We start from the raw sequence: 27,542 nt of genomic DNA on the forward strand, positions 1-27,542 counted from the left end.
GCTCCAGTCTCTCCCCTCTGTCCGTTCAGTTTGATGTGGCACTCCTATGTTGTGCTACCAACATGTCCATAAGGATTATTGAACAGGCCATCTGTGGGCACAGGCCCAGAGGCCCAGCACTCAGGCAGCCCCCGGCCAAGAAAAAAAAGAAAGACACATACCTCTGCCCTACAAAGGCAAAGTGCAGTATCTGCATTTTTTCAATTTAACCAATCAAAAGTGTAGCATATTCTCTTCAATCTGGTAGAATTTGATATTGGTACTGCTAAAATTTCCAGAGTTATTGGGCTTTTTATTTTGCTGTCCATCCAAAAAAGCACTGTGAAACCAAGGCAAAGTGCAGTATCTGTAAAGAGTACTGTACTCCCTACATTCTAGAATTTACTCTATAATTCCATTGGAGTAAAACCAAGGCAAAGTGTCGTATCTGCAGCTAATACCAAGCCAAGGTGCAGTATCTGCACCAAAACCAAGACAAAAGTGCAGTATCTGCCATACAACGGCCAAAATTGGTCAGAAAGACAAACTACAAAATACATGTAATTCAGTCCACCTTTATCTAATCAATTATAGACTTGGTAGTTATTCATAATTTGATGCTTAAACCTGACAATGAAAAACACAAAAAGCTGTTTTTCTCAGTTTGGCATTTTTACAGATACTGCACTTTGCCTTTGTAGGGCAGAACTGCAAAGAAACGTCTAACAAGATACACAAAGCTACCGCAGAGACTCAATATGACCGCAAAAGACCTACAAAGAGATGCAAACAAAAGACAAGAGAAAACAAGAGACAAAAAGTGACTAGTCTGTAGTCAGATTTAGTCATCAAGTCTTGCTCCCACAAAAGAGAGGTGGGTGTCCATATAACCACCGCCTAAAACACACAGAAAGATCAGAGTCCATGTTCTGTTTATCATGACATCCTCCACACACGGATCAAAACCCACCACCCTGCTGTAGCAAATGCACGACTACCTGGTAAATTAATGGGGGATGCTCGTTGAAATTCCACCCAATCACTTCCCGTTGTTTACGACTGCTTCACACGTATGTGAACAGTGGCAGCAGCCTCCCTTCATCTGTCCAGTCTGGTCGCTGTCCAAAGGGAGAGTTAATTGTCCTGCAGGTTGTGCAGAGACCAGGATGGTGTATTGGGCCTTTGATCTGACTTGAAAGGAGTTAATTGATTTCTGTGTTACAGGCAGTGTTGGAGGGAAGAAAAAAAAAAGAAAAGAAAGATGCTTGCCGGTCATTTCACAACATGTGCAGAAATATCTGAGAGGGGGGGAAGAGAAAGGGAGAGAGAGTGGGGGTGGGAGAGAGGGAGAGAGAGAGAGGGAAGGAGGGGATGAAGAGAGAGATCACCTCACACCCGACTCCATCCCTGCTCAATTACAATAATTTGACTCACATGGGCTGGCCGCTGTGGCTGAGAGAGGGGAGGAGAGCCGCTGTGTGGAGGAGGGAGGGGGCGATCCCTGCTCTGGGAGATCACTCATCCTACCTCTAGCTGAGGTACGGAAAGACAGATTTGATGTGCAGCTCCCCTCGGATTGCAGCCCGGGGGCTTGTTAAGGTGGCGGTACTGAGGAGACCACACGTCTAACCTCTTGCTTTAAGTCTCAGTGGGGCACTCCAACTTTTGATGACGTCAACATGGAATGAGGAGACGAGAGGCTGTTGGAGGTAAGCTGCAAATGGCAGAGAGAGTGTTTCACTGCCTACAATATGAGTCTTAGAAAAATAGCACTTACTTATTCATTCAATTTTTCTTACAACTTTTTTCCCCCTTTAAAACCCTCCTGTTGTCCTCCTGGGTCAAGGAAGGAAGGACGAAGGAAGGAAGGAAGGAAGGAAGGAAGGAAGGAAGGAAGGAAGGAAGGAAGGACAAAAGGAAAGATTGGAGGAAAGAAGGAAGGGAAAAAGGAAGGAAAGATAGAAGGAGGTGAACAGATTGGGCCAATTGGGTAAAAAAGGAAGGAAGAAAGAGGAAGGAAGGAAGGACAAAGGGAAAGATTGGAGGAAAGAAGGAAGGGAAAAGGAAGGAAAGAAAGATGGAGGGAAGGAACAGATTCATTCAAGGAAGGAAGAAGGGAAATAAGGAAGGGAAAAAGGAAGGAAAGAAAGATGGAGGGAGGGAACAGATCAGGTCAGTTGGATCAAAAGAGGAAGGAAGAAGAAGTAAGGACGAAGGAAGGAAGGAAAAAAGGATTGTGGAAAGAAGGAAGGATGGAGGAAGGGAATATATTGGGTCAATTTGACCCAGAAGAACAACAGGTCATGGAAGTATGAACCTATCCCAGCATGCACTAGCCTGGTGGAATCACAGCAGGAATCACCACAACAACATCTATACTATTTGTTATGAAATTACAAATCAAGTGGGTAGTAAATGTAGCTTTACGTGTTGTGTTCATGTGATTTGCTGCATCACCTGCCTGAGAGTCTGTTCACCATGGGTCCAGCTCTGGTCTGGAGCTGCTTTGACAGGCCTCCTGCCTTCACTCCTTCACCTCTCTGTGTCTCTGGTCACCCCAGCTCAGGGGGAAACAGGGCTGTCAGAGGGAGAGTGGCAGGCTAAGCCCGTCTTAACACAGCACCTCAAACCACCTCATAAATACAGGCTTCCTTTTCCAATTTCCAAGCGGCCCATCCACCTCTGTCTACATGCTTACACACTGCTCCATGTCATGGGCCGGGGTGTGAGTTTAAAAATGACCATGGGACATCTGGCAGACTCGCAGAGGGTGGGGCTTTGATGTGCTGCTCTGCAGTTCAGCTCAACTGCAGCAGAGCCAAATCCAAAATCCGAGAAACGCAGCGGCTGTGACCGAGGAGCCTATAACGTGGGCCTGGTCAGTTAGAGATAGGAGAGTTTAAGAGATGCCTCAAAACAGATTCCCCATATGTGAAAAGCTTAGAGACAACAGCCCGCAGCTACTCCACCCTCATTTAAACTACTGCAGATCAAAAAAAGTTGTATCCATTTTAATTTTAAAACGTGGTCTTTGGAAATCATCATTTTCCATATCATAAAGTGGAGTGAAAGGAAAACTGAAACCATGTGAGGCAGCTTTTTGATGGGTGATGCTGGGCAGGGCTCATGAGGGAGTTGTGGTTCTGAGAGAGAGATTGCTCTGTGCCCATCTGGAGAGTTTGGCTACGCTGCCGCTTCACTTGCCATCAACACAAAAGTCCACACTAATGATCGGTTTCACTCTAAACACTTACATCTGACCTGCAGACCTGAAGTCAGACTCAACCTGCTGTCCAGCTATGATAACAGCAATGCAATGAACACTGCTAACAGGGAACATGCAACCCTGTGTGGGTAAAGATTTGTACTAATTTGTAGGGATAAGACTGCTGATAGTGTGTATTTCTGCAATTGCAAACACATTGAAGGCCTAGACCAACAAAGTACCAAAAATAGTCCACATCTTAATACGTTTCAGCTCCCTAACTTCTCTGCAGCACTCAGACCCAATCACATTTGTGCCTAGCAAAGAAATATATGATTTAAAACCAGCCAGGAATAGACACTTATAATTTTCTAAAAAGAATGAATAAATTCTTGTTTTTTGCTAACATTACTCAAACATCAGTAAACAGTACATTTGCAGAGGACTATTTTCAGCCTTGGTGCTTTACGGAATATCCACAGCAGCAGGAGTTCTATGTGGGGCCAATTCAAAATAAACTATTTCATTGTAATGAAGGAGCATGTCACTCAGTTTAACAGCCCTTTTGCTTTTTAACAATCATTTCTGGAGTCTATATTTAACTTGAATTAAATGGTCAGTACTTGTTAGTAAGATCTCCACTGTTGGTTTGGTCTTTTCATTGAGAGGTAAAGGGTATCATCAAATATACCTGAAAGCATAATGAGGAAACTTGATCTAAAATAAAAAAAAACTTTATAAAATAAATAATAACACAAATACTAAGAAAAGATTGTTTCAAAGTTCTTACATAAGTCAAAAAAAGTAATGATGGAAAAAGGAAAATTATCAGAGCTGCACCTTTTGCTGCAACAAACTATATACGGTTCTGGATACATATGGCTGTGTATATGCACTTAAAGCACAAGAGGGAGGAGGGCTGTTGGAGCCTGTCACTGTGCTCTAGGGCATCACTGACATGAGTGTCACCTTCATGAAGGAGCATGAAAGCTGTTCCCTCTGCAGAGGATTCCTCAGACCGTCGCTCTGATTTCCGCAGCAGAACAGAGGAGTTAACGCAAATGCTGGTAGAGACTTGTCATCTGCTGTACGCTTCATTAAACACCTGTGAATACCAAAAGCTATTAGGAATTTTGGTCAGGAAAAAAAACAAACAAAGTACCTGCACTGCTAGAACAATGCATAAATTCACAAACTTAGCAGGAGAGTCTAATTAACAAGAGGGACATTAATCCATTAATGAGTTTCTAATACTAATTACACCTGTTAAAAGTGTGCAAATGGATTCTGACAATTTAATTAGTTGCAAATGACATGTGAGCAGGAGTGAGAAGACGTGATGTTTAGGTATGAAAGTGTAAATTCTGCTTCTGTGTGTGGCAGTGAAGTGGCAGCCAGGTGTTGTTAGTTTGTTCAAGAGAGAGAAGAATACGCTTGTGTTGTTTTCGATAATCACAAAATTAGGGCTGAGGAACATCACACCACACCAAACTAAACAACATATTGCTGGAGCTGAAACTTACTGATGTTGTTCTATTCTCAGAGATCTGACTCAGTAAAGGAGCTGAGGCTGACGTGGGTGGGCATCTGGGGGTAAAAGGCAGCCGTGTCTCAAAGCTCTGCTCGCTCTTGCTGCACGCTGCTCATGATAAACTCTGTGATGGAAAGGGAGCATCAGAGCGGCCTGTCTGTGTGCGTGATGGGGCTGCTCCTCTGTTCCTGTTGTCCTCTGGTTGTGACTCACTGCCAGCACAGCCCTGCTACTCTGATGAGTAAAATGTGAGTCACAGCTAACATACTTTTATCATTTAATCTGTTTGTTTTCAGCACTGTAACCATTTGTCTAGGTTAGACAGGAGACACCACACAAATTAAGAAAAGTCACTTTCTAGATATATAAGTTAAAGCATTTTTTTAAATTTAATGTTTAAACTTGAATATTATCAAAATATATTCCAAGACCTAAATCATTTACATAAAATTTGAATAAAAATACATTTCAGTCTAAAATTACATATATACATCTGCCCTATATCCCAAATCTTTTTCATTTAAGTGATCCCTTTTATCCATTGGTACTTTTCCGGTCCATGTGGCTCTGTCAGCTTCAGGCGGCTGGAAGTCAAGTTACACAGCAATGCTTCGCTCTGTGCTGAAGTTGTATTGAAACTGTAGGAAGAAGAACAAGAAGAACAATGAGAAGAGGAAGAGTGAGAATTCAAGTTGTATTGCTGAAGCAGAATAAAAACAGCAAAAGTGTACCGAACTGTTTTAATGAAATGATTCATCCCAAAGCACTAGGAAGCATACACTCTTTAGCTTAAGAAATACTAAAGTAAAGTAAAATCCAGATTCACACATTTAGTGCCATTATCTACCTCATGTAACAGATTGATAGCAGTTGAGCCATAGATTTTGAACTTATTGGTTTAATTTTGTTTGCCCTTTTGGAGGCCAGAGGCATAAAATGAGCCCTGCAGCATTGAGCTTAGGGGGTCATCCAGGCGGAATATGAAGAAACACTGCCCTCCTCCGGGAGATCAAGGATATGACAAACAGTCTTGACTTATGAGGCATTAAAAGACAGACAGGAAAGTGCAAAACTGACAGTATAAATGATTCATTTAACTTCTCTCTGTAAGTGTCTTTAGAAAATACCAGCATTTGCTACCACTCCCCCCTCCCCCCCAGACATTTAGAGGTTGTTTGTTAGTTCAAATATAAGAAATAGAAGTCACATTATTTAAGGTCAAATGTATCATGGCCTACAAGAAAAGTGACACAGATCTAAAATCAATTATCAATTCAATCAGTTATTTCAGTTTCAGTCCAGTCATTTTTAGGTCCACAGGAACCTCTTAACTCTCTTGAGGTAACATAAAAATGTTGTGATTAACGGCATCCCACACAGTGATGTATAGGGACAAGTTACAACTGGAGGAAATAGAGCGTTGGAGTGGTATTTAAGTAAATCTGTTGAAGTGAAGATGGTGAAAAAGTTTGATCAAGTGTCCTCTAAAACATTAGCAATTACAAAGAGTGCTACAACTCAATCCAAGATGGATATTTTAGTCAAAATGATTAAGAAAGGATCATTAAAATCGAGAATTACCATTAAGGTAATTAAATATACAAACACCAATTTCTGATTAGTTGATGGTCAAACTTAATAAAAAAAGAAGAAAAAAAAGGCCCTTATTTATATTGTGGGTGTACAGTAGTTCCACAAACTTGAAGAATTAAGTTTTGGGAGATGAAGTTCTGCTCAATTCACCAAGTTCCACAGTTGTACTACTGCAACAGAGCACTAGGTGATGCTGTATGATCACTGATATAAGTTTCCAAATCTCCAGCGGAAGCCACGGAGCCACAATGGCTGAAACCGGGTTCTCTCCTTCAAAAACACCACCTTCCCCGATTTTCATCTACTTGAGGGGAAAGCAGCAAGTTACCCAAAACCTGTCACATATCACAAGCCCGTTAGTTGTGAAGAAATCCAGCACCCCCCCACCACCTCCCACCTCCCACCTCCCCCCCACAACACACTAAAATTCAGACTCAACATCTGGCACAGTAAATAAATAATCCTAGTGTGTACGTGTATATGTGTGCGTGCGCGCCCGGGTGTGTGTGTATGTGTGTGGATGATGGATGGGGGAATGGGGTGTTATCAGGGAGAGCATGTATCAATGTCTGCCAGTTTTACACACAGGCTGACAGGACAGTGACACACTGGAACATGGGCGGCAGTCACCCAGACGAGCCCAGCTTCATTTCCTGTCCCTGCTCCACTGCCAAAAATATGTGACATGTTGTCTTCATTAATTCCACCTCTATTTGGAGCTCTCCCTCTAACACCTCTCACATACCCCTCTACACCACTGTCCCTCCATACGTTCACAGGGAAACACATACATACCTACACACCCCTGTGCAAGCATATGCAGGCGCAGCGACACACACACACACACACACACACACACACACACACACACAAACTACCAACAAACACTGAAAACCAATCATACATAGGTGCTAATGAAAATCTTGTCATGTGTGCATACAGTCTTCTTTCCACCCTAGCATACTCCCTCTGCAAATCATTAGCCAGCCGCCAACAACATTTTTCAGCAGAGCAAACTACATAAAGATGTCACTTTAAATCGCTTACTAATTAACACTTAAAAAGGCACAAATTAGATATGCGTGGCTAAAAGCAATTATAATATCCGCAAGTTTTGCGAGTCATTTGGGAAATGAAAAGAATGCCTAATTGCTGGAACCAACATCATCCGAGACATGGCTTAAGTGATGCCTGTTAGGAAATGGTCTTATCTACAACTGTGGCTGTGATTACAACAGTTTTCCTCAATTACATGTGCATATGTATAACTGTGGAAAGTACAGCACTCTTATGAATCTATATATTTCAATGGATTTAGATAGGAAGCAATTAGATCCTGTGCCGAAAGCGCCACTACTTTCTGAAGGGGGCCAACACAGTGAAGCATGGACAGTGACCTCTTCTGGACAACAGAGGGACAAATTCACCCATCAGCATTTAGAAAACTGGGAAAGACTTTCATACTAGAAAACAAACCAAAAAAAACAGCCTTTTTCTCAACCTCAATATATTGACTTGTTTGGTTTATGAGCCACTTCAGCAGACAGAAAACATAATGGACGTTAAATTTATAGTGTAACGCTGACAGAGAAAAACAAGCACAACTAGACAAAGAAAGGAAAACATTAAGTGCTACAGATGTGTTTGCAAGAACATTACCAACTGGATTTCCAGCCCTTGTTCTGCAGATATCAACGCGGGATAATAATAAGAGGAGAGAAGTAAAAATAACACAATGGTGAGGGATGTTTCCACTTGGAAACTAATTATCAAGCTAAGCTGTGACTTCATCCTCATCAGCCTGGCCCCACCATTAATCTTGTGCTGTCGTCCACTTCACTAAATCCTGTGTGTTACACTATCTCACATTTACTTCATCAGCTCCAGCGCGGCTGTAATTAATGATTTCTCATGCCCTTCCCTTCCCTTCCCCAGCTCAGCTCACCATGTGTCCTCCTGCTAATCACACTCTCTGAGAAGAAAGGAAGGAGGAGAGGGAGAGGAGTGGAGAGGAGAGGAGAGGAGAGAAGAGCAGAGGAAGGAGGAGAAAAGACAAGAGCATATAGAATGAGCAGCCAGCCTGTCTCCACCCTGGACACACATACAGACACGTACACACCATTAATACCTGCGCTGACAATGATCTTCATTCAGATGACCATATGACAAGATGGCGACTGTGTGATTTGGATAGTATGTGACAGAAGACAGAGGCAGAGTGCAGAACAGACACCCAGTTTGATGAGGGAGTGTTTGCTCTGTAACACATCTCAAACCCAACAGCACCTGTTCTTTTACAGTGGTCTGTCACTTCCTGGCAGTTCTGATACCAAGATACCGTGCTAATGAGAGAGAAGGGGGGTTGTCACTCTCTTTAAAGCGCACACACACAGACACACACACACACACACACACAGATACACACACAGACTTTTTTTTTTCTTTTTGCTCTCAAACAAACACATGGGCCCTAAAGAAGAAGCTTCACATAGATGATTTTCTTCCGACTAATGCCCGCAGGCTGCAGTGTTTCATGGTCTCTATATTTTTCTCTACAGAAGATGAAGCTGATTGGAAACTTAAAAAAGAAAAACGAAGAAAAAAAGAAAAAAACTTAAACGTGCAGGATCTAACCAGAAAAGCTTCTCAACATCTCCGGCACTGTGTGAGATGCTAGATTGAGCTGTTTGAGGGAAGAATGAGGGGATAAAAGTCAAGTGTTTTGGAACAGGAGACGAAGCTTTTAAGAGAGAATGGCTGCCTAGCCTGGCCATGCTTTTATTCAATTGGGGCTTAGTGGAGCCAACAGGGCCTCGCTGTCTCAGACACTTAATTACAACCCCAAGACCGTTTGCTTTGCATTCTGGGCCAGCAGCGTCAGCGGCAGCCGAGCGTTGCAGCCTCTACTCACTTCCTCCTCGATCTCTGCCAGGGATTTGATCGTAATGCCCATTAAATTGACTTGCTGCATCTGAAATCAAAAGCAGGGAGAGGAGGAGGGAAAAGAAGAAGGAGAAAAAAAACACACACAAGAAACATGGCGGTTAGGCTCATGGCTAAGTAAGCATGCTTAAAATCTTTAATCCTCTCCCTCTCTGTGTCAATACAAACGGGGCTATAGTGACAACCGCCGCCAGCCAGCCAAATGGACTACATTGAGCCAGCTCTGCCTGACTGCACGCATTCATCACTCAGTCTGGGGGAAAGGAAAAGGGAAGGAAAGGGAAAGGGAAAGAGGAAAGGAAAGGGAAAGGGAAAAAGAAAGGAATGGGAAAGGGGAAAGAAAGCAAAAAGAAAAGCAAAGCAAAGGAAAGGAAAGGAAAGGATGTTGCAAGACAAGGAACTATCATTCAGACTATTCATACAATAATAAATAAGTACTTCTGCATGTTGTCACTTGTTTGTCATGGATTTTTTACCTGTTTGGGTTTGTCAAAAAACTTGTCAGAGACCACAAAGGGCACATCATCCAGAGCTGCAAAAACAAGAAAAACAAAGTTTAAGGTTGACTTTTAAACAAACAAAAAAATGTATTACCCCCTATTTGTGATCCTGAGTATTTCCACAAGAGTAAATGTAGGATTATAGAACAGTAAAGCTATCAGCATCCCCAGTCATCCCCCCCAGACACCTCCCCTCCTTGCGTCTATGGAGAGAAGATGAAAGCCTTTTTTATTCTCCACTGTATTTGAGCACCTCCACTCTCTCCTCCAACCCAGCCCTTTTCCAACCCTCTTCCAGTTTAATTACTCTTGATTATTCCCGATTCCGTCTTGTCTGAGAGATGTTCACCTCCGAAACAAAGACACACTCACACTAGGCACAGAAAAGTGGAAAGAAGAGAGACAAAACATTCACCAGATATCAAATTTGCATGAAAATAAGCCACACTGTTCAGCCGGCAAAAAGTGGATTGAAATGAGGACTTGCCAAGAGCGTGGTGGTATAATTAGCATTTGACCAAACAAACGAGCTTCAACAGAGCTATAATTAAGCAGGCCTGTAATTAAGTGTATGCCCTTTATCATAATGATCGTGGTTAAAATGGTGTGATGGCTGCCAGTTGATTATTAATGGTGTAACCCCGTACTGCTTGCATCCTGCACTGGAATCAAGGTGTCATGACTGTCAGGCTAGAGAGCAGCCCTTTGTTTATAAAATACATTAGGGCCCAAATTAACACAGGGTGACAAGGGACACAAAGCCTCTCGTTACCAGACTGAAGGGAACACTGCAGCTGCTCAGCTTCATTATAAAACTCCCAAATCTGGAGGCACAAAACTTCTGCTGCCGTTGGCTTCAACAGGAGCCCCAAATATCAAGAGGCCAAGCTTCCAACTGGTGTTCTTTTACCCACAGTCCATCAGGCCGCTGGCACAGGAAAAGGAACTCATAAATGTAAGCCGAAGCTGTTCATGAGTCATCGTTTTGGAGCTGACACTCCTTTTGGTCTTTCCTGTTCACAGCAATATTTAAAAAGTACGAAATTCTAAAATATCCCTCACTCTGACACTTATGTGACTTTGCTTTCCTCTCTTGGATATTACACACATCTACGGTTTGGCACTTTCCACACAAGTGTAGTACAATGTGATCTTTGTAATCAAAGCATGACCCTCACCCTCATGTCTACAGTAGAGCTCACTTAGGTTTCTTGGCTTCCACTCATCTCCCACAGTAAGAAATGTAGTGAGAACAAGGGTCCTTAGTGGTCCACTTTGCCTTGAACTTAACGCTAACATCCTTACAATAACAGTCCTATGACAACGTTGACAGGTTGATGTTTGTTTATCATGGTCAGTTTGCCATTTTAGCATTTGCTAATCACTGCTAAACGCATTACAGCTAAGGCAAAGGGGAAACAAGGGATCACCAAAGTTCTAACAGTTCAGTGCCTGTTATGTTCTGTAGGAATCAATCAGATGGTTGAGATATTTCACTCAAAACCACAAATGTCAACGTCAACGTGGCGCTTGAGGAAAGGTCAGGTCATCGTCAAAGTCATTAGGATTCATCATCTGGGAACCATGAATGTCTGTACCACAGTTTATGCTAATCCATTTAACCTTCCTCTTGTGTTCGGGTCACCAGTGACCCGTTTTCAGGTTTTAAATGCATACAAATACCACATAAATTTGTTTATAGCATCAAGGCTTTTTGACTTTGTCAGGAACCTCTATTTAAACTTTTTTTTTCACAAATTATTAAAATGCTCTGGTTAAAATGATGACATTTGTGGTGTTATGTGGGGTTATTACGATAAGAACAATAATTAGAGTTAAAACTGAAATCATAAGTGCAAAACCAACCTTTTCATGGATAAGGAAGCATAACAATGTAACCAAGAGATGAGAAACAAATGGGATGATAAATAATTGTTTTAGTGTGTTTTACAGCTGATTTAAGACTCAGGTCAAAACTGACCCGAACACCATGGATGGTAGCAGAAAGCTAACACAAGACGAAGAATAATAGTTATAGAGATATTTCAGTCTGGGTCCGTGGTGGACCAAGGACTGGATGGGCCTGAAGACTGACTTTGTTTAAACAGAGTTGCAAGGAGTGAAAGATTCAGCCACAGCTCTTGTGTAAAGCTGCTGTGTGACACCAACCTCGGTGTATAGCAGCTTTGGATGTGTGGCTATTTGGAGCAGCGAGGAAGCCACGGTGATCGGCTGAGCACGATGGCTTGTTTAAGCTCATAAAAGCGAGTGAATAAACCAGCGCTACTGTGTCGCTGGGAGCACCAACTAACAGAATGGGTCGGCAGGAAGAATACATTTTAATCTAACAGCCGGCTACGGAGAAGCTGAGATTGTAGCTGCTGATGGATCTGCGTGGCATGGACAGATGAATGCACAGAGTTGAAGGCCAGAGAGTTTCTTTATTGCTCAAGGATTACATTTAAAACCAGATCTCACTTTGTATTCCTCCACCATCTATACTAGAGAAGCTATCTTACACCCAGACAAATGGAGAGGCGCTGGAGATGACTTGGTGGTAAGGAATGAACGCTGTACCACGGGAGAAATCTGAAGGTGCAAAGGGCAAAAATAATGTAAATCCAATCTTCTGACCGGGAATCCCACTTTGAAGCATGTTCCAGCCTCTCAAATGGCCAGGCTACAGTCCATTAACTCATGAGTGCACTGCAGTGTGGGGAATTGGGTAGTAACTTGGCATTGGGAGTGTATGAGAGCAGTCAATATGAAAACATCTGGCAGGAATTTGGTACGATGACTACGCTGATAATGATGATGATGATGATGGCGGCGGCGACGGTGGTGATGATGATGCTGGCGGTGAGTACAGAGGTGGCGTTAAGTAAGGAGGACCCTGTGGCTTGAGTGATTGTAGTGTAAAGAACGGAGTCAGCACAGGCCCCGTGTGGATCATTGCCTTATTAATGGCTCCGTCAGGTGCGATGAGCAATGGCTGCATTGTCATCTCCAGCCCCTGGGCACAGATGAATGGCTGTTTCAGGGCGGGAAGGGCTCCCTCGTACGCTGGGCTGAGCACTAATCCCTCACTCTTCCATTGTTGGATGCACTGTCACCCAGGACTTCAGCCGCGCCATACATTGCATTTCCAGGGCTCCAACAGACATGGCCATGCACACAGGCGTACGTATACACACACACGTACACACACACACACACACACATAAACCACACCGAGTTGTGCTCCGACACTGACTGATGGAAAAATATGCGTGGGTGATCGAGCATACCCCATATTACCTGAACCACAACTCAAGAGTAACACTTTAGGAATGTTGATGAACTTTTATTTTACACTTCACTAATTCAGCAGAATTGCATTGATCTCTGTCTAGTGTGATTACTTGGGTGAATCTGTCTCACACCTGAATTAAGTGAGAAAGTCACAGCTAGGGCAATAATCTCTGAGCGCGAGCGAGCATCTATTACGACGTTTTAACTCCCGATTGAGCCGGCTTCTATTGTTTAGTGCCATAAAATAATGAGAAATAATAGGCAAAGCTGCTCAGAAATTGGTTGGAGCTTTTCCTGAAACTTGCTATGTTTCATATTCCAAACAACTGGGGTGTTGACTTTTCTCCATGTGTACCCCCCCAAGCTTAGACATTGCAATACCTTTCCTGTCGGTTGTGACTCTCAATTTGAGGTGGATTCTTTATGCAGACCATGGAGATGCTATTCTAGTTGCAGACCCCCGCTCTCTGTCACCTCTGCAGATAATGGTGAGTAGATGAACAGAGAGCTGGAGGAGGACCCCCTATGCCCACTCACAGCCCTTAGCCCCACTCTGACATGAGAAATAGTGCCCAGGCCTGACAGCATCTCGGAGACATATTGTAGTTTATTTTGTCGTCCGGGCATGCCATCTGTGCCATTCCAATAGAGGGTGTGTGTTCAGGCTGCTGCAAGAGAGAGGGCGCGAGGCTCTGGGTCCCTCAGTAGCTCTGCAGCCACGGCAGGTCATTAGTCAAATTGCCTAATGAGAGAGAATACAAATGGCCCCCTACCCTGACAGGAGGAATTTTGGAGGTGTCAGAGCTCCTGACCCGTGCTATGAGAACAGATGATAGCGAGTTGCTATTTTCAGATTCTTTTAATGACTATGGCTCTATGAAACCCATTCTTTTTCTTTTATCTTTTTCCCGCTTTTTCAAACCCTCTAGACAGACGAGAGAGAAAAAAAAAAAAGAGGAAAAAAAAAAAACTTTTCAATATATTAAAAATCTCTCTTGCAAAAGTGAAAGCGTAACTTTTGAATTATTTAAATGTTTACTGGGGAGTCAATTAACATTCCAAAATGCGAATAACATTTATACTAAAATAGATCATGTGCTGAAATGATGCTGAGTGTTTCTGATAATCTATTTTTATTTTTTCCTGCCGGCTGTTTGCAACTTGTTTTCCACGTCTCGCTGTAGTGCGCGCAAGCTTCAGCTGCAATTCTCCTGACAGCAACTCAGTTATTTTATACTAAAATATTAATTATTCTTCAGCCAAATGTTTAAAATGTAAACAAATTTAAGTGATTCTTAATGGTAAGAGTAGTATACAAGTCATGCAGTGCACGCATGTGATTCTAGTTCCATACAGGCTGGGCTAAGACTTATGGAAAGAAAGTGTGGAGGCAAAAGAGGGGAGAAGAAGAGAGTGAAAAGAAGTTCAATCATTTCACATAAGCTTGCTGTTTGCCCTCCATGAAAATTATTTTACAAAACACTCATTTTACCATTTTATCAGGAAAATGTGTCTTGTAATCATAGGATAGGTTTATTCTATAGTGTGTAAGAAAAATAAGTAGTAAATGTATTAAATACATTAAATATTTTACTTTAATAAGCAGTAGTTATCCTGCATAAACTTTAGTCAGACGTTATCTATACAAGTACCTGTTACAAAGTGCTGAACATTTATTTTAATGGCAAAATGTATAAAAACAAAAAAAGTGGAATATTTAAAGATACTGATATTCAACATCTTCTTTTTTTTGTTTGTGGAGAGATGCAAAACAGCAAGCTTATGTACAATGACCCACTTACTTTTCCATCTGTGACAAGCAGTCCTTGAAATCTGGTTGTGGGTAGGGAGCCAGGCGGCAGTCCCAGTCGGGCACTGGTCCATCAGTCTTCCAGAAAGTGGGCAGAGCCAGCAACACCTACAGTGAGTTGGCCACAAACACCTCTGCATAACACCAAATACTCTGAGGAGGTGTGTACATGTGTGATAACGCCTCCAAAAATGCATATATATGCAAGTTAGATCATATTGAGGCTATATGTAGAATAGGCAATTTAATGTAATCTACTAAAATTGTTAAGTCATTTGATGTACATATAAATCCTTTTTTATAGTTGGGTTTTTTTTGAAGCACGCAATTTATGAGAAATACTGCGAGAGCCCTTTCTGCTGGCTGACTATTGAGCGCTCTCATGAAATTAAATGGACAATCAGACTTTAATCAGCAGCACAGTGTCTTTTAAGACATTGCCATGGCACTGGCATTGATCCCCAGCTGTGGCTGCTGGTAAATGTGCAGCAGAATGTGTGTATAAATGGGGTACGCCTCTCTGGACAAGTGTAAAAGCTGGCAGAGGGCTGACAGTAAATTGCATGTGCCGGATGGGACACAGCAGAAGGCACAATTACACAAATCCCCTCTTAATTAGCGGTTCTGTGGGCAAACTAACCCGTAATGATGCAAGGGATGTGGCGAGCCCCAGAAATCCTAACAAGAAACACTCACCAGCATGGGAGACTGGGTCATATGGCCCCGGTTCCCCTGAAGTAGGGACTGACGTGTGATCTGTTTTGATCAGTGCAGCTGCAGGAGATGATTCCCATGTTGCCCCTGCTCCCCACAACCCCTAGCCCTCGCTGAGCTACTTGCCCTCTGGACTGTGGGTAAAGCAGCAGGCCCTGTGTGGTTGTGGGTGGCATTATTAAGTTCTCCATGCTCACAGTACCAGGCAATGTAAAGTGGCATCTCACACGGTGAGTAATGAACTGTGCCAGAGCGGAAGCAGGAGGGATGACAGCCAAAGAGGCCTCCTTGGCAGCCACTAACCTGGGCATCCACCAATTTATCATCCCCTAGAACCAATCCACCAATGCTGCACTGCCATTTGTCATTAATTATGCTAATAAGGACACCATTACTCTCCTGATGAAACAGGCAACTGTTATTAGTATAATGCACTTACAATTTCATACGTGTGCATTTGCTTATTAGTTCTACTGTGTGAGGATGAGTGTACTTTAAAAAGAGAGATTTCCCATTGCTTAAATAAAACTGTTCAACAGTGTATAGCTGTACCCACTACACCCACAGCGGAGTACTTTTCTGTACACACTAATTGACTATTATGAAATGACAAAGCAACAACTTCACATTCACGCGCTGCTCCTTGCACCCTAACATAAAAATGGCCACATCTACATTAAGACGCTGATGGGTTTGAACTTTTTCACAGCAGACTTTATGGCTCTAAGCAAACCAGTCTGAGAAGAACTATTTAATATAGCTTCTGGGAGCCCCAGATGCCCTTTTCCAGAACGACTTCATTCCCAGAATCTCATTGTGCTTTCTAAATCACACCACAGTATGTATTAGAAGATCATTAATTACAAACTTAACAAGTCAGCAGAGCCATTAAAAGATCTTTAAGGCATATTTGACCATAAATCTCCTTAAACTATATTTAATGACTGGATTTTTGTGAAATATTTTTTATCAAGTTCTAATTAGATGTGTGATAACAAACCCTGCTGTACATGGGGCAAATGAGGGAGCCGTGACAGGCCCATCCATTGAGGCTGTCCACGTCTGGACACTGAAACTAATGGAGCACTGCTTCTATCTCAGGGATGGATAGAAAGCAATGAGGGATGAGACTCCAGAGTCCAGTCTGGCCTGCAAATGCAAAGCCTTGTAAAGTCTCTTATTTGACTGTAATAAAAGGTCCAAAAATGCCTGGGGGCCTCAAGGCTCCAGTCAAAAATTCCATTAGGATTTATACAGGATTAATTCCCAAATACTTAATGGCACCATCACACTGGGATCGATCATGTTTTGCTATACCAAACCTGTGAAGTCAAATAGAATTTCTGACAGGATGAAATCCAGCAGGATTTTCTAGGTAAGGAGTTTTACCTGTTACAACCAATAAGAGCTTTGTGACTGGGGAGATATACAGAGACTATACAGAAAGATGTGCTTCAGACACGTATCCATTGAGATCAGCAACTCCAAAGCTAAGGAGATCTAAAAAATGTTGTTTTTCGGAAAATCTACACTCATAATTTCAGGAATCCAAAAATAAAAACGATAGAAAATATAAGGTATTCTCTCTATGTGTATTTCACTTTATGATACAGATGGTCATTTTCTGTCACTTGTTATTTTTCCACAGTTTCCTATAACTAAAACTATTTCTTCACAGTGTGCTGGTGTGATTTCTTTAAATTCACTTCTGCAGTATTCACCCCAAACACTGAAAGTATATGCTTCTATGTCCATATGGAAAATATACACAAATAGCCAAAACGTAAACCTGAATTCAAGCTCATTTAATCACTCAATAGGCTATCAAATTATACAACCTAATTCAGCCCACCTTTATATCATTAGTTGCATTAGTTGCTGGTGGTATAGTAAACAGTTTTAGGACATAAATGCACATGTGTGGGTGCGTGTGTGTGCATTAGGTGTAAATACTATTCTTCTGTTGAACCTCTCTCTCACTCTCTTTTGCCTTTTGCTGACCAGGGGAATTAAGAAGCAAAACGTGGGTTTTAAGAGCGTTCCTTTCATGTCTTGATGTAAGCTTTGGCATTACTTCAGACATTAAGATCGGTTTCATAGAAATCCCATTCCATCCAAACTAAAAGCTCGGCAGTAAATCTGCCCATACCTCCCCCATAACACTTCCATAAATGATTCATTCAGCTCAGTTTAGCTGATGCAAAACAGAATGTTAGTGAGTTGTGGATGGAGCCCGAGCTGCGAGTGCAGGACCAACCCTGCTGCTTAGTAATTTCATCAATCTCTGGAAGAGAAAGAGAGGAGAAAAGAGAAAGAAGAGAACAGCGTACACTAATAATAACTTTTGTGTCACTATCCAGAGGTCGTGTTTTTTAATCCCTCAGCCTAAAGAATTGTGTTATTCTAAAATATAACCCCAGCGGTGCAGAAGCAGTTGAGATCCATCACGGTTTGAGATAAGAGCCGGCTGATCTCCTCCCTCTGTACAGCCTCGCCCAGAACTACACAGGGAGATAAGATGGAACTTTTGTTTGAAACCTGATGAGAACCCTCTTAATGAAAGTGCTGCGCCAAAAATAATCTTTTTTCTCCATGTTAGTCAATCAAGAAATGGTGTAGTTGGGGGAAAAAGAGGAGAAAGAAAGTAATTTTGCATAATCAGTGAGCACCATCTGGAACAATTAACCAAATTCCACAGAACTCAGAGGATCAGTCATATTGGCTTATTAAAGATCCAGAATTATACAAGTAATAAATCCTTGGAAAAACGAAGCGTACCCCTGCCTGTCATGACTATTTTAACTTCAAATACAGTGGAATACTTGATAAGGCTGAAAAGAGGAGATTAATATATGCAAATTATGTCGAGCATTTAAAAGCCCCCCAACAACTGTCTCGTTTTTTTTTTTTTTCTTTTTTTTCTGTCTCTTATTACAGGGCTTTATGTTTTATTCATACACCAACTCACCTGTCATTTCATAAGCTATAATATTATGAGGGTATTATTAAACAGCATAAAGTGGAGCTTTAATTGGAAAGCTCCATTGCATTTTCCAATTATTTGCAGCAAATTAAAAGCAGATGCACATAGTTTAATAAGAATTCTAATATTGTTTCCTGAAAATCAAAAATCACTGTCATCCTGCCAAGATATTTTGCAAACCCAAGTTAATTTTGAGGCTCTTATTTTTTTCCTCCTCCTCCTCTGAAGGATGAACTGTCTGGTGTCTGTTAATTGAAGTTCCTCTAATGGATAGGGAAATAATTGCTCTCCATATTACGTTAGATCAGGGCCAATGTCAGGATTTATTTTTGATTAATGCGATAGATATGTAAATGTATTACTTTTTATTACGTTTACCTTTTTATCAGGTGGATGTCTGCTGAATACTATATGTTGCTCTGTAGGTAATGAGGAGAGACGGCACTGCAACAGACTCAACGTCACATAGGTTTATCTTCCAGTCTTAGACTTTTTTTCCCCCCAGCACTGTTACATTTATTTTTTTTATCAAACATATGCTTTTTTAGACACATTTCATAAATGCAACTTTAATTACCTTTAAAATACCCTGCTTTCCTGTCAGTGTGTGAATAATACACCTAATTGGCAAAGGGACTTTGCATGGATCAAAGCAACGCTGGTAAAGAAAAGCAAAAGGTTGGAGCAGCTATGAAAACTTGATAACTTTTCAAATGAGCTTGAACTGTCAAGTCAGAGAGGGCTGCAAAATAAATGTGAATTAGTTTTTAATATTCTGGTAATAAATGTCAAAGTGCCTGCACATCACATCTGTACATGATGTGACTGCAGATGACAGATTTCCCAGACATGTTACCTCTCCTCCCCTCAACTCGCTCTCTTTTTTGTGTTGGGGTTTTTGTTTTGTTGGGAAGTGACGGAGGGTTTAATCAAGAAAGCAGGCAATTCATCAATCCTAAAGAAGGCGCCTGTACAACCCTGACAGAGCGCACATGGTTTTAGACCAACTCGAACCTGGCCAGCTGTCAGCCCACACACACACACCCAGGCACCCACACACACAAGCATGCACACACACACACACACACACACACCAGAGCTACCACCACGCTAACAATTAACACAAATAGGCTGTCGGCTACGACCTCACACTTGGTCTGCAGGCTATCACATTGTTAATGAAGGGAAGTTGCGTTCTCTCACATTCGCAGTGTGATGCTGGAAGGCTGACGAGTACACAGTCTCAAGCAATAAAGCCAGAAACGTCTCAGGCTAACTGCATTATCCTCCTCTCTTTACAATCTCACCGTCTCATGAAGGGACACATAAAGGTAGAAGAAAGGGGGGGTGGGGTGTGTGCACCTGCAAAGGACAGCTTTCTGGGGATAAATGATGACTGCTGGCAGCGCACTGTACAGTATGTGCATGTTCTTCCCTGTCACTCAAAGCCCGTCCCAATGGAGGAATCGCACACCAAATGCCACAAACCATTCAGCTGTGTGTTAATGTCTGCTCCTTCAGGGCCACACTTTGCACACTTGTCTTGACTAACTTATAATATGACTGTCAGACCAACACAATGATGTATTAATCTTTTTTTTTGTCAATTATGAACAGTTTTTGTCTCTTTTTTGACATTTGGCAGTGTTAAATTTGGATTAAGAGACTTAAACATTCTAATTTAATTCATGTATATAAACCTTCCATATGAATCTGTACATTTTAACACTAAGACTTGTATTAAAGAGGCTGGGTGTAATATGGCCATAGCCTGGGTGTGCCTCTGCTGGAGCAGCAGGAGGAATCCTCACCACATGGTGTCTCTCTCCAGCTGGATAAAAACCTGCCTGCCTCATTCACCTCGTGCGGATCACACGCTCTTTAAGGCTGGAGCGTCTCAGCCGGCTCTGACTCTGTGGCTCTGAGGCTGTCATTTGCTAAGCTCTGCATCCAGACGAATTAGCCTTTCTGCTGTTTTAGTCATGGGGCATTCTACTGTTAGTGGAGTCTCTCCTTGAGAAAGAGAAGGGAATTCATCCAGTGCATGCTCGTTTACAAATGTAAGTATGGCATGTGATGGATCATCTTTGACAGCTGTTAAATGTTCTCTTGAGTGTAATGCAGAGCTCTTCTGGGAAGTCACGTTCGCTCAGATAAGCAAAGCTCTGTACAGTGTCCATCAGTGAGGAGATCTAGACACAGAGCGTTTGTAGATCAAGTTCCAGAGAGGCTTCTTTTATGCTCAGGTAGAGAGGAATCTATTTGTAGAGAAGCATTCACCAATCAGCTGTAACATTAAAACAGGTGACTGGGTTCAATGTTGTGCTTGATCTTTATATTTTATTTTTAGAAAAAATATAAAATTAAAACTCCAAAATAAGTTGCAAATCAAATTCAGAATGAACTCTTTAATAAACACCAATCAACAGTTACCAGTTTTAATGTTATGGCTGATCGTCACAAGCACTCAACCTTTTCTCCAAAATCAAAGCCTCTCTTTAAAATAAGATCTAATTCAGCTGGGGTGAACTATTCAATTCCTCTGATTGTCTGTAGTGTCTGTCATAAGTGGAGCTGATGTGCATATACAGTGTGACACCTCTTACCTGACATGGTGTAGATCCCACTGCTCTGTTGCTCATACCCCGGCCTGCTCGTGGTCCTCCTCCTGCCAGGAAACAAGTGACATGTTCAGTCACCGGATCAATACTATACTTTATTGACAAGCATGTTAAAAAGTATCCAAAATGCAAATGTAGACTTTGCATTTGACAAGAACACTTGTGATCCAAGGCACCATGTCTCAGATTTACATTTAAAAACACAATACAGGAGGAGTTATTTTGCATTGAAGCATTGGGAAGGCTTTGTAATCTGTCTACAGGCAAAACACAGTAGTGAAATAACAGGCTGAATGTGAAGAGGAGAAATATGGTAAAAGTTAAACCATGCCTCAGCTGCCCAGGGGCTCGGGCAGACCTTTAACGGTGGGTTTGGAGCAGGATCTTGCTAATTCTGGAGGAACTGAGAGATTCCATTATTCAAGGGAAATCTTTTTTTTTTTTTTGCACCATTTCATGGCCTTGTATTACAGAAAACAGCACAGAATGCACTTTGTGGGCAGTTGAAGTTAACAAACCATATAAGATTGAAATCCTCATCAATCAAGCTATCATGAATTACACCCTGTGACTCACCCCTACGGATCGATAAATCCACAGCAAGCAGGAAAAAAAAAATCACAGCTTCAAGAGAGAGCTGCATAACATGACATGCTCTGATGGGAATGGTCTGGGATGGCATTATAAAACAAATGATCTTATAATGATAATGCAAAGCAGTTGGCAATGTCATTAAAAAGTGAATTGCTATGATTGGAAGACACACGGGCGTACTGTTAGAGTTTGTTGTTATGGAGGATGAACAAGGTGGACAAGTGGGAGAGAGGAGGCAGGAAAACATGATAACAAAGACAGGACTAATCTTGGAAGTGAGCAGGTGTGAAGTTACAAATAATGAAGTGTGCATCATGTTCTGTATTTGGTCTGTTTATGAATAACATGATCAATCTTCTTGCAGGGGGGTGTAAAATCCAAATTTTTTTAAATTTAAGACAGATCATATATTCAGAGGGGGCTGCATGTGAGTTGTGGCTTCCAAAGCCTTATCTCTTTGGATGAGATAAATAAATGCAATAATTTCCATCAAGAGCAATAAAACAAGACTTCTGACAGGCTGTGGTATTTATGAGCTGAAGCCTGCAACTCAGATTTATTTGCAATGAAAGGGTCGACTTTTCCCCTCCTCATTTACATCAGCATTTGGCCATGTTAAATCCAGGCCAATGGTGAATTTTTAAAAGGTTGGCATCAATCTTGCGGGGAACGATTGCCATATTCAACGCAGACTTCTTTTACCTTGCAAAGGTTGATTCCACTGCTGAGGAAGAAAGGTACACATCTTTCAAAGCACGGAGACATCCTGCGGACTGATAACGTGGGGGGGAAATGGTTTAAATGTCTTTTTAGGGGCGCCCGTGTTTGTGTTGTTAAATTGTGTGAAGAAACAAAGAGAACGGGCAGGAAAAATATTCATCTATTTATGTATTTAAAGGGTGAATGTGGTGCTTTAAAATCCTAAACGCTCTGTGTGAAACCTGGGAAAATGTGCTCGAGAAACGCTTTTCTATTGGCAACCTCCAGGGTCGTTTCTCCCATCTGTCTCAAACACAAACTGTCTCAATCCAAACTGGTGATTTCTAAATACAATTTTAGGTGCAGTGGAGAGGGTAACATATGGCAAATCAATTAGACAACTAATTCTTAAAACAAAAACATAGCAAGTGCATTTGCTAATCAACAGCAGTGTTGGGGCTCATATTATGTTGGCCACTGGAGTTTTGACAACAATTAATCCTCATTCCAGGCAAGGAGAGCCATATTGACACATATTCCTAATTTGAATATTCAATTACAGTGTAGTTCCTCATCAAATTATAGTAAATCTGGGAACACGGCCTGAAAGATTTACGTAATTACAACGCAGATCAAGAGTCTTATGTTCCCTTGAAATCTGCCACAGTTAAAATCATATTAGTGCCGTAAAGCGAACCACGACACTAAGGATTACTTGACAACATGAATTACAGTTCAACAGATTTTTTTTTGTGTGTGGCGTTCTTTATGTTGTTCCTCATGGAATAAGGAAAAGAGTTGTCTGCACAGAAAAGGGAGAATGAGAAGAGAAAGTGGGAGAGACAGTGGGGACAGACAAGTGGTAGTCAGTGGAGAGGTAAGATGAGGATGAGAGTAATATCAGTGAAGAGCCAGAGCTGCGATACAGAGAGCTGGAAGCGCTTGTTTTGACACACATCCAGCCTTCCCCTTGACAACATCTCCACACCTTCCTCTATGTGCCGACAGTGCTGCTTTGTGGGAGCTGCTTTCTCACCCATCATTATCCTCCTTTAAGTTTGGTGTCAGGTGTTGAAAAGAGGATCTCTCTGAATTTGGTGGCAAATCACCGAACAGTCTGAGCCCATCAGATCTTGGCTGATCATTCGATCATTCCTGGCATCCCTCTGCTTGATCTCCACTACTTTTTGCAACTTTTCTGAGCACAACAAAGTAATGAGTGAGATTGAGCTGGGAATGATTGTTCTTCAAGCCTTCAGATGGGGAAGATCTGTCAGGCGACACACTGACAGTCACAGTGTCTCTTTCTCTCGCGAGTCGTGTGCAGTGGGAAGTCTTGGTTAACCAGCGTGCAATGAAAGCTGATACAATACTCCTGCAGAGCTGCAGCAATGTGTGGTGTGTCACAGGTAGAAGACAGAGCAATCCAAAGCGTATTGATATGCATGCCAATTCTGACACTGATGACTCTCTAGACTTCACGTGTTACAGAAAAAGCCCGCGCTACCAAGGAGAGGAGGAAAAAAAAAAAAAAAGAAGATACTTGGCCTTGACATTTTTATCGCTGTACAGTTTGATTTAAAAAGTGTCCATGTGTACAATAGCCTATTATTCTAAGAGAAATGTCACAAACCTTGATTCTGAGTGAAGCGAAAGAAATTGCAATATTAGGACAAGGCTAATTTATGCTAGCAGTCACTGTAGAGGTCAGATATCAGCCTCAGCAATGACAGTTTTATCAGGAGAACAAATGGCAGCGTTGGCCAGGAGAAGGAAGGAGGGGGATACTTTACTGGACACATTAAAAGGCTGACCGGATGGTGCAGGTTTTTCACATTATAAAGTCAGGGAGTGGCTGATACGGTCTGTCTTGACAGATAACAAGCCAAAGTGGTTGACATCAGGCTGCAGCTATGAATCAAAACAGAACACTGTCGCTGGTTGAAGCGCCTCAGACAAACTTGATAAAGAGACATTAAACGCACATGGTTCATATGCATTTACATGGCAGACCGCTCAACAGGGCCCTACACATAGTGTTTTAATGGCCCAGTGCAGTGCAGCAGCCTGGGCCAATAAGACAGAAGTATAATATTTCAGTTTTAGACTTAGTGTTTATCCTTGATTTTACACCATTAATTCCTACGATTCACTCTTCAGGGTTTCTGCAGGCAAGTTAAGTTTCAGACTTTTAAACACCACACCAAATGCAAATCAGTTAACCCGATTCACGATTATACCAACCACAGCACAAACATGTGACGGAAAAAACATGGAGGGATGATACGACCTAGAATTCTTAATCATTATTATCATTAGCACAGGATATAACAATGCATCCTCCATTATATAATTAGATTAATTAGAGAGGCCCGGACTTGGATTAGTTGCAGAAAATGGATGGATGGATTAAAAAAAATGATCAAGCTGTTAATCAATGCTTTGAGTGAGAGAAAATCAGTTATTTTGATATTCAGTTAAGCACCTCAATTACGTTTGGAGCAAAAAATGCCAGAGAATGTCTGGTTTTAGTTACTAAAACGTGAGGATTCGGCACTTTTCCTTCTTATATGCCACTAAATCAAATATCTTGAGATTTACACTGCTGAACAGACAAAAGAAACATTGTAAAAACAGCTTTCATCATCTCATTACACTAATTGATTAATTAAGATTATTCAAAAAGGCATCATTATTTTAAATTCATTTAAGTTTTTTGTTAGCTCAACTTCTGCCTAGTCAAACATAATGAGCCTCTACATCTGCAGTTACTGTAGCCTTGCTGCAGGTTTAATGTGCTGACTGAAGCTCCAACCCTCAGAAGATGATGGAACAGCCTTCTACGTGCACTGTTGCAACAATAACAAATTTAGTTTGTAAGTGTGCAACATCTGCTGATAGTCCACAATTGGATAGAAAAACATTTCACAGCTAACGTTTCAGCTGGCACGAGAAAGAATTCATGACTTTTGTAAATTAAGTTTCAAACTCTGAAATATGTTCTCAGGCCTGTTTTTGACGAAACAGAATTCAAAGCTTTTTTAAACTTTGCAAGACCTGCAGACATCCTGCTTATAGCTGAAAAGACAATAAAAAAAACAATTCAAATACAACACCTTAGCCTCGATTCAATAAGTATGTGCATCCCATAATGATGCAACACCCTGCAGTAAGTGGTGTACCGCGGCTCTGCGCCGCTGAAAAAAAGAGGGGGAAAAAAAAACCTGATTTGCAGTTTACGTTTGTACACAACTCTAACAAGCTCTCACTGCCTGAGGCAACGTAACATTTGAGAGGGATCACTGAAGCTTTCAAAATTATAAGGGTCATTAAAAATTTACACATTATTGACTGTATTTAAAACATCTTTTCCACTGACTGTAAAGAGCACTTAAATTTAAGAGGTGCTATTCTCCAAAGGCCATAAAGTTGTTATAGATAGCCCGAAGGAGGCATGGAGGAGAGAATTTTCTCTGAATATGAATAAAGTATAGTGGGTGATACTGCACAGACAGTTACACTGTAGTACTGTACTTACTTAAGCAATCAGGGGGCTTGAGGAGCTGTTTATAAATGACTGTGTCAAACCATCTAATCTGTGACTGTGAAATAACTACAGAAATATTTATAGCTGTATGTATGGCTGTCTAAAGTGCATGTAACTACACAGAAAGGATGCCAGATAAACAGTCAAAAGAACTGCCACTGTCTAAATTGCCCACAGTCCCGTCCTTATGTGTCAGTGCATTATGGATGGAAATACTCTAAAAGGAAGACTCTTTGACTGTGGAATGAATTTTAATGTTAATACAAAAACAGCAGCCTGTGATCTCAGCAGGCATCAGGAGGGGGTGTGAGTCGCTTCGAGGTGCAATTTATTCCAGCCTCTGAGCCTCACCAACTTGAAAGTGGGCTTCAAAAGAATTGAGGATTACCGGTAAGAGTTCCGAAGGCACACACATGGGCCTGAGCTCTCGCCATCACTTCAATACATCAAAGATTATTGACCATTGACTTCCAAAAATATGGATGATTCACAAAACTCTACGCAGTTTGAACTTGGGTTTTTGAATTCACGGCTGTCCACTTTACTGTTCTCATCCCACTGCGTGACCATGTGAACAAAAGCCCTGTTTTGAATGTGCCTGCTGGCATCCACCGCTCTGGCCTGTTGTGGCTTTTAAGTGGCTTTTACTCAGCCCAGCACAGGATGGCAAAGCATAGCAATTCAAGTTGGCAAAGCCGTCAGCGCCCCGTGCCAAGCTCCCCTTTTCCTCAGCACCGCCACACCGAAGGAGTCTCAATTGTTTATTTACAATTTGCTGTGGAAATCCCCAAGTTCTCCATTGCAATAAATAATTGAGCTGTTTGATCTGGACACAGTACAAAGGGTTGCTCCATTCTCTGTGAGGCCTGAGGCAGAGGAAGCCTGAGCAGCATGAGCAGAGGAGGCGACACACACACACACACACACACTCACACTCACACAGACACACACTCCGGCATGGCGGAGATCTTGGAGCTCTCCTCCCTTCCTCTGCAGCTGTCGCTCCCTCTCCGGGCTACATCTCCTCCTCTTTGTCTGCACAGAACAACACTCCTGTCAACACAGTCAGAGGAGCGACCTGCCTCTGCCTCCTGGGACAAACCACAAATAGCAGGAGTTTAGCCCTCATTGAACTCATGTTCTTGTTCAGGGGATCCTGTCTAGTTAGCCTGTCTCTCCGGTTCACCCTCGCTACCTCGTTGTCCAGCCACAACCTTTACGGCAGATTGCCGGGAGTGATCAATTGCTTGTGTCTTCATTGTCGTACATATGGTACGGAAGCGAAGCAGCAACAGCTCAAGAGTACGCTGAGCGTGAAATAAAAAGGAAAAGGAAGGTAGAAAGCTGAACTTCAAGAGGCGCTGCTGAATATTGTAATATGACATTACCTTGTTGTGCTGGGTGGGGCGTCAGTGCTGGCTGCTGTGATGGATGTTTCCTGGGGAGGCTGACGCTGAGGAACATCTCCTGTTCGATACCATATTCCCATATTGTTAATCTCACTGTGTAAAGATGAAAAAGAGACACACACA

General features: G+C 41.9%; 2 protein-coding genes across 11 annotated transcripts in view; both read right to left on the bottom strand.

Moving 5' to 3' along the window:
* The window catches only part of lmx1bb (LIM homeobox transcription factor 1, beta b), a 63,617-nt gene extending 58,673 nt beyond the window's left edge, over positions 1–4,944 (bottom strand). Inside the window, exons 1-4 of one of the 4 annotated variants that reach the window (XM_085787547.1) lie at positions 4,708–4,944; positions 4,154–4,289; positions 1,414–1,693; positions 978–1,192 (exon numbers count right to left, since the gene is read on the bottom strand). The gene's annotated coding sequence lies outside the window, so the exon portion shown is untranslated. The remainder of the gene's footprint in view (positions 1–977; positions 1,193–1,413; positions 1,694–4,153; positions 4,290–4,707) is intronic. The other 3 variants (XM_085787548.1, XM_085787549.1, XM_085787550.1) reach the window with 3 other exon arrangements.
* Positions 4,945–5,081: 137 nt separating this feature from the next.
* Positions 5,082–27,542, bottom strand: part of mvb12bb (multivesicular body subunit 12Bb) — a 52,906-nt gene continuing 30,445 nt past the window's right edge. Inside the window, exons 6-11 of one of the 7 annotated variants that reach the window (XR_015036614.1) lie at positions 27,399–27,512; positions 21,156–21,217; positions 9,728–9,783; positions 9,420–9,504; positions 9,220–9,279; positions 5,082–5,353 (exon numbers count right to left, since the gene is read on the bottom strand). Coding sequence is in view for 6 of the 7 variants with exons in the window: in XM_085787551.1 (XP_085643677.1) it covers positions 5,312–5,353; positions 9,220–9,279; positions 9,728–9,783; positions 21,156–21,217; positions 27,399–27,512 (334 nt within the window). In the remaining variant the exon portion in view is untranslated. Of the gene's footprint in view, positions 5,354–9,219; positions 9,280–9,419; positions 9,505–9,727; positions 9,784–14,910; positions 14,961–21,155; positions 21,218–26,921; positions 27,046–27,398; positions 27,513–27,542 lie in introns of those variants that run through there. The other 6 variants (XM_085787552.1, XM_085787551.1, XM_085787553.1 and 3 more) reach the window with 6 other exon arrangements.

The sequence above is a fragment of the Trachurus japonicus genome, chromosome 9 (assembly GCF_045865225.1).
Source record: "Trachurus japonicus isolate A0001 chromosome 9, Traja_1.0".
NCBI lineage: Eukaryota > Metazoa > Chordata > Actinopteri > Carangiformes > Carangidae > Trachurus > Trachurus japonicus.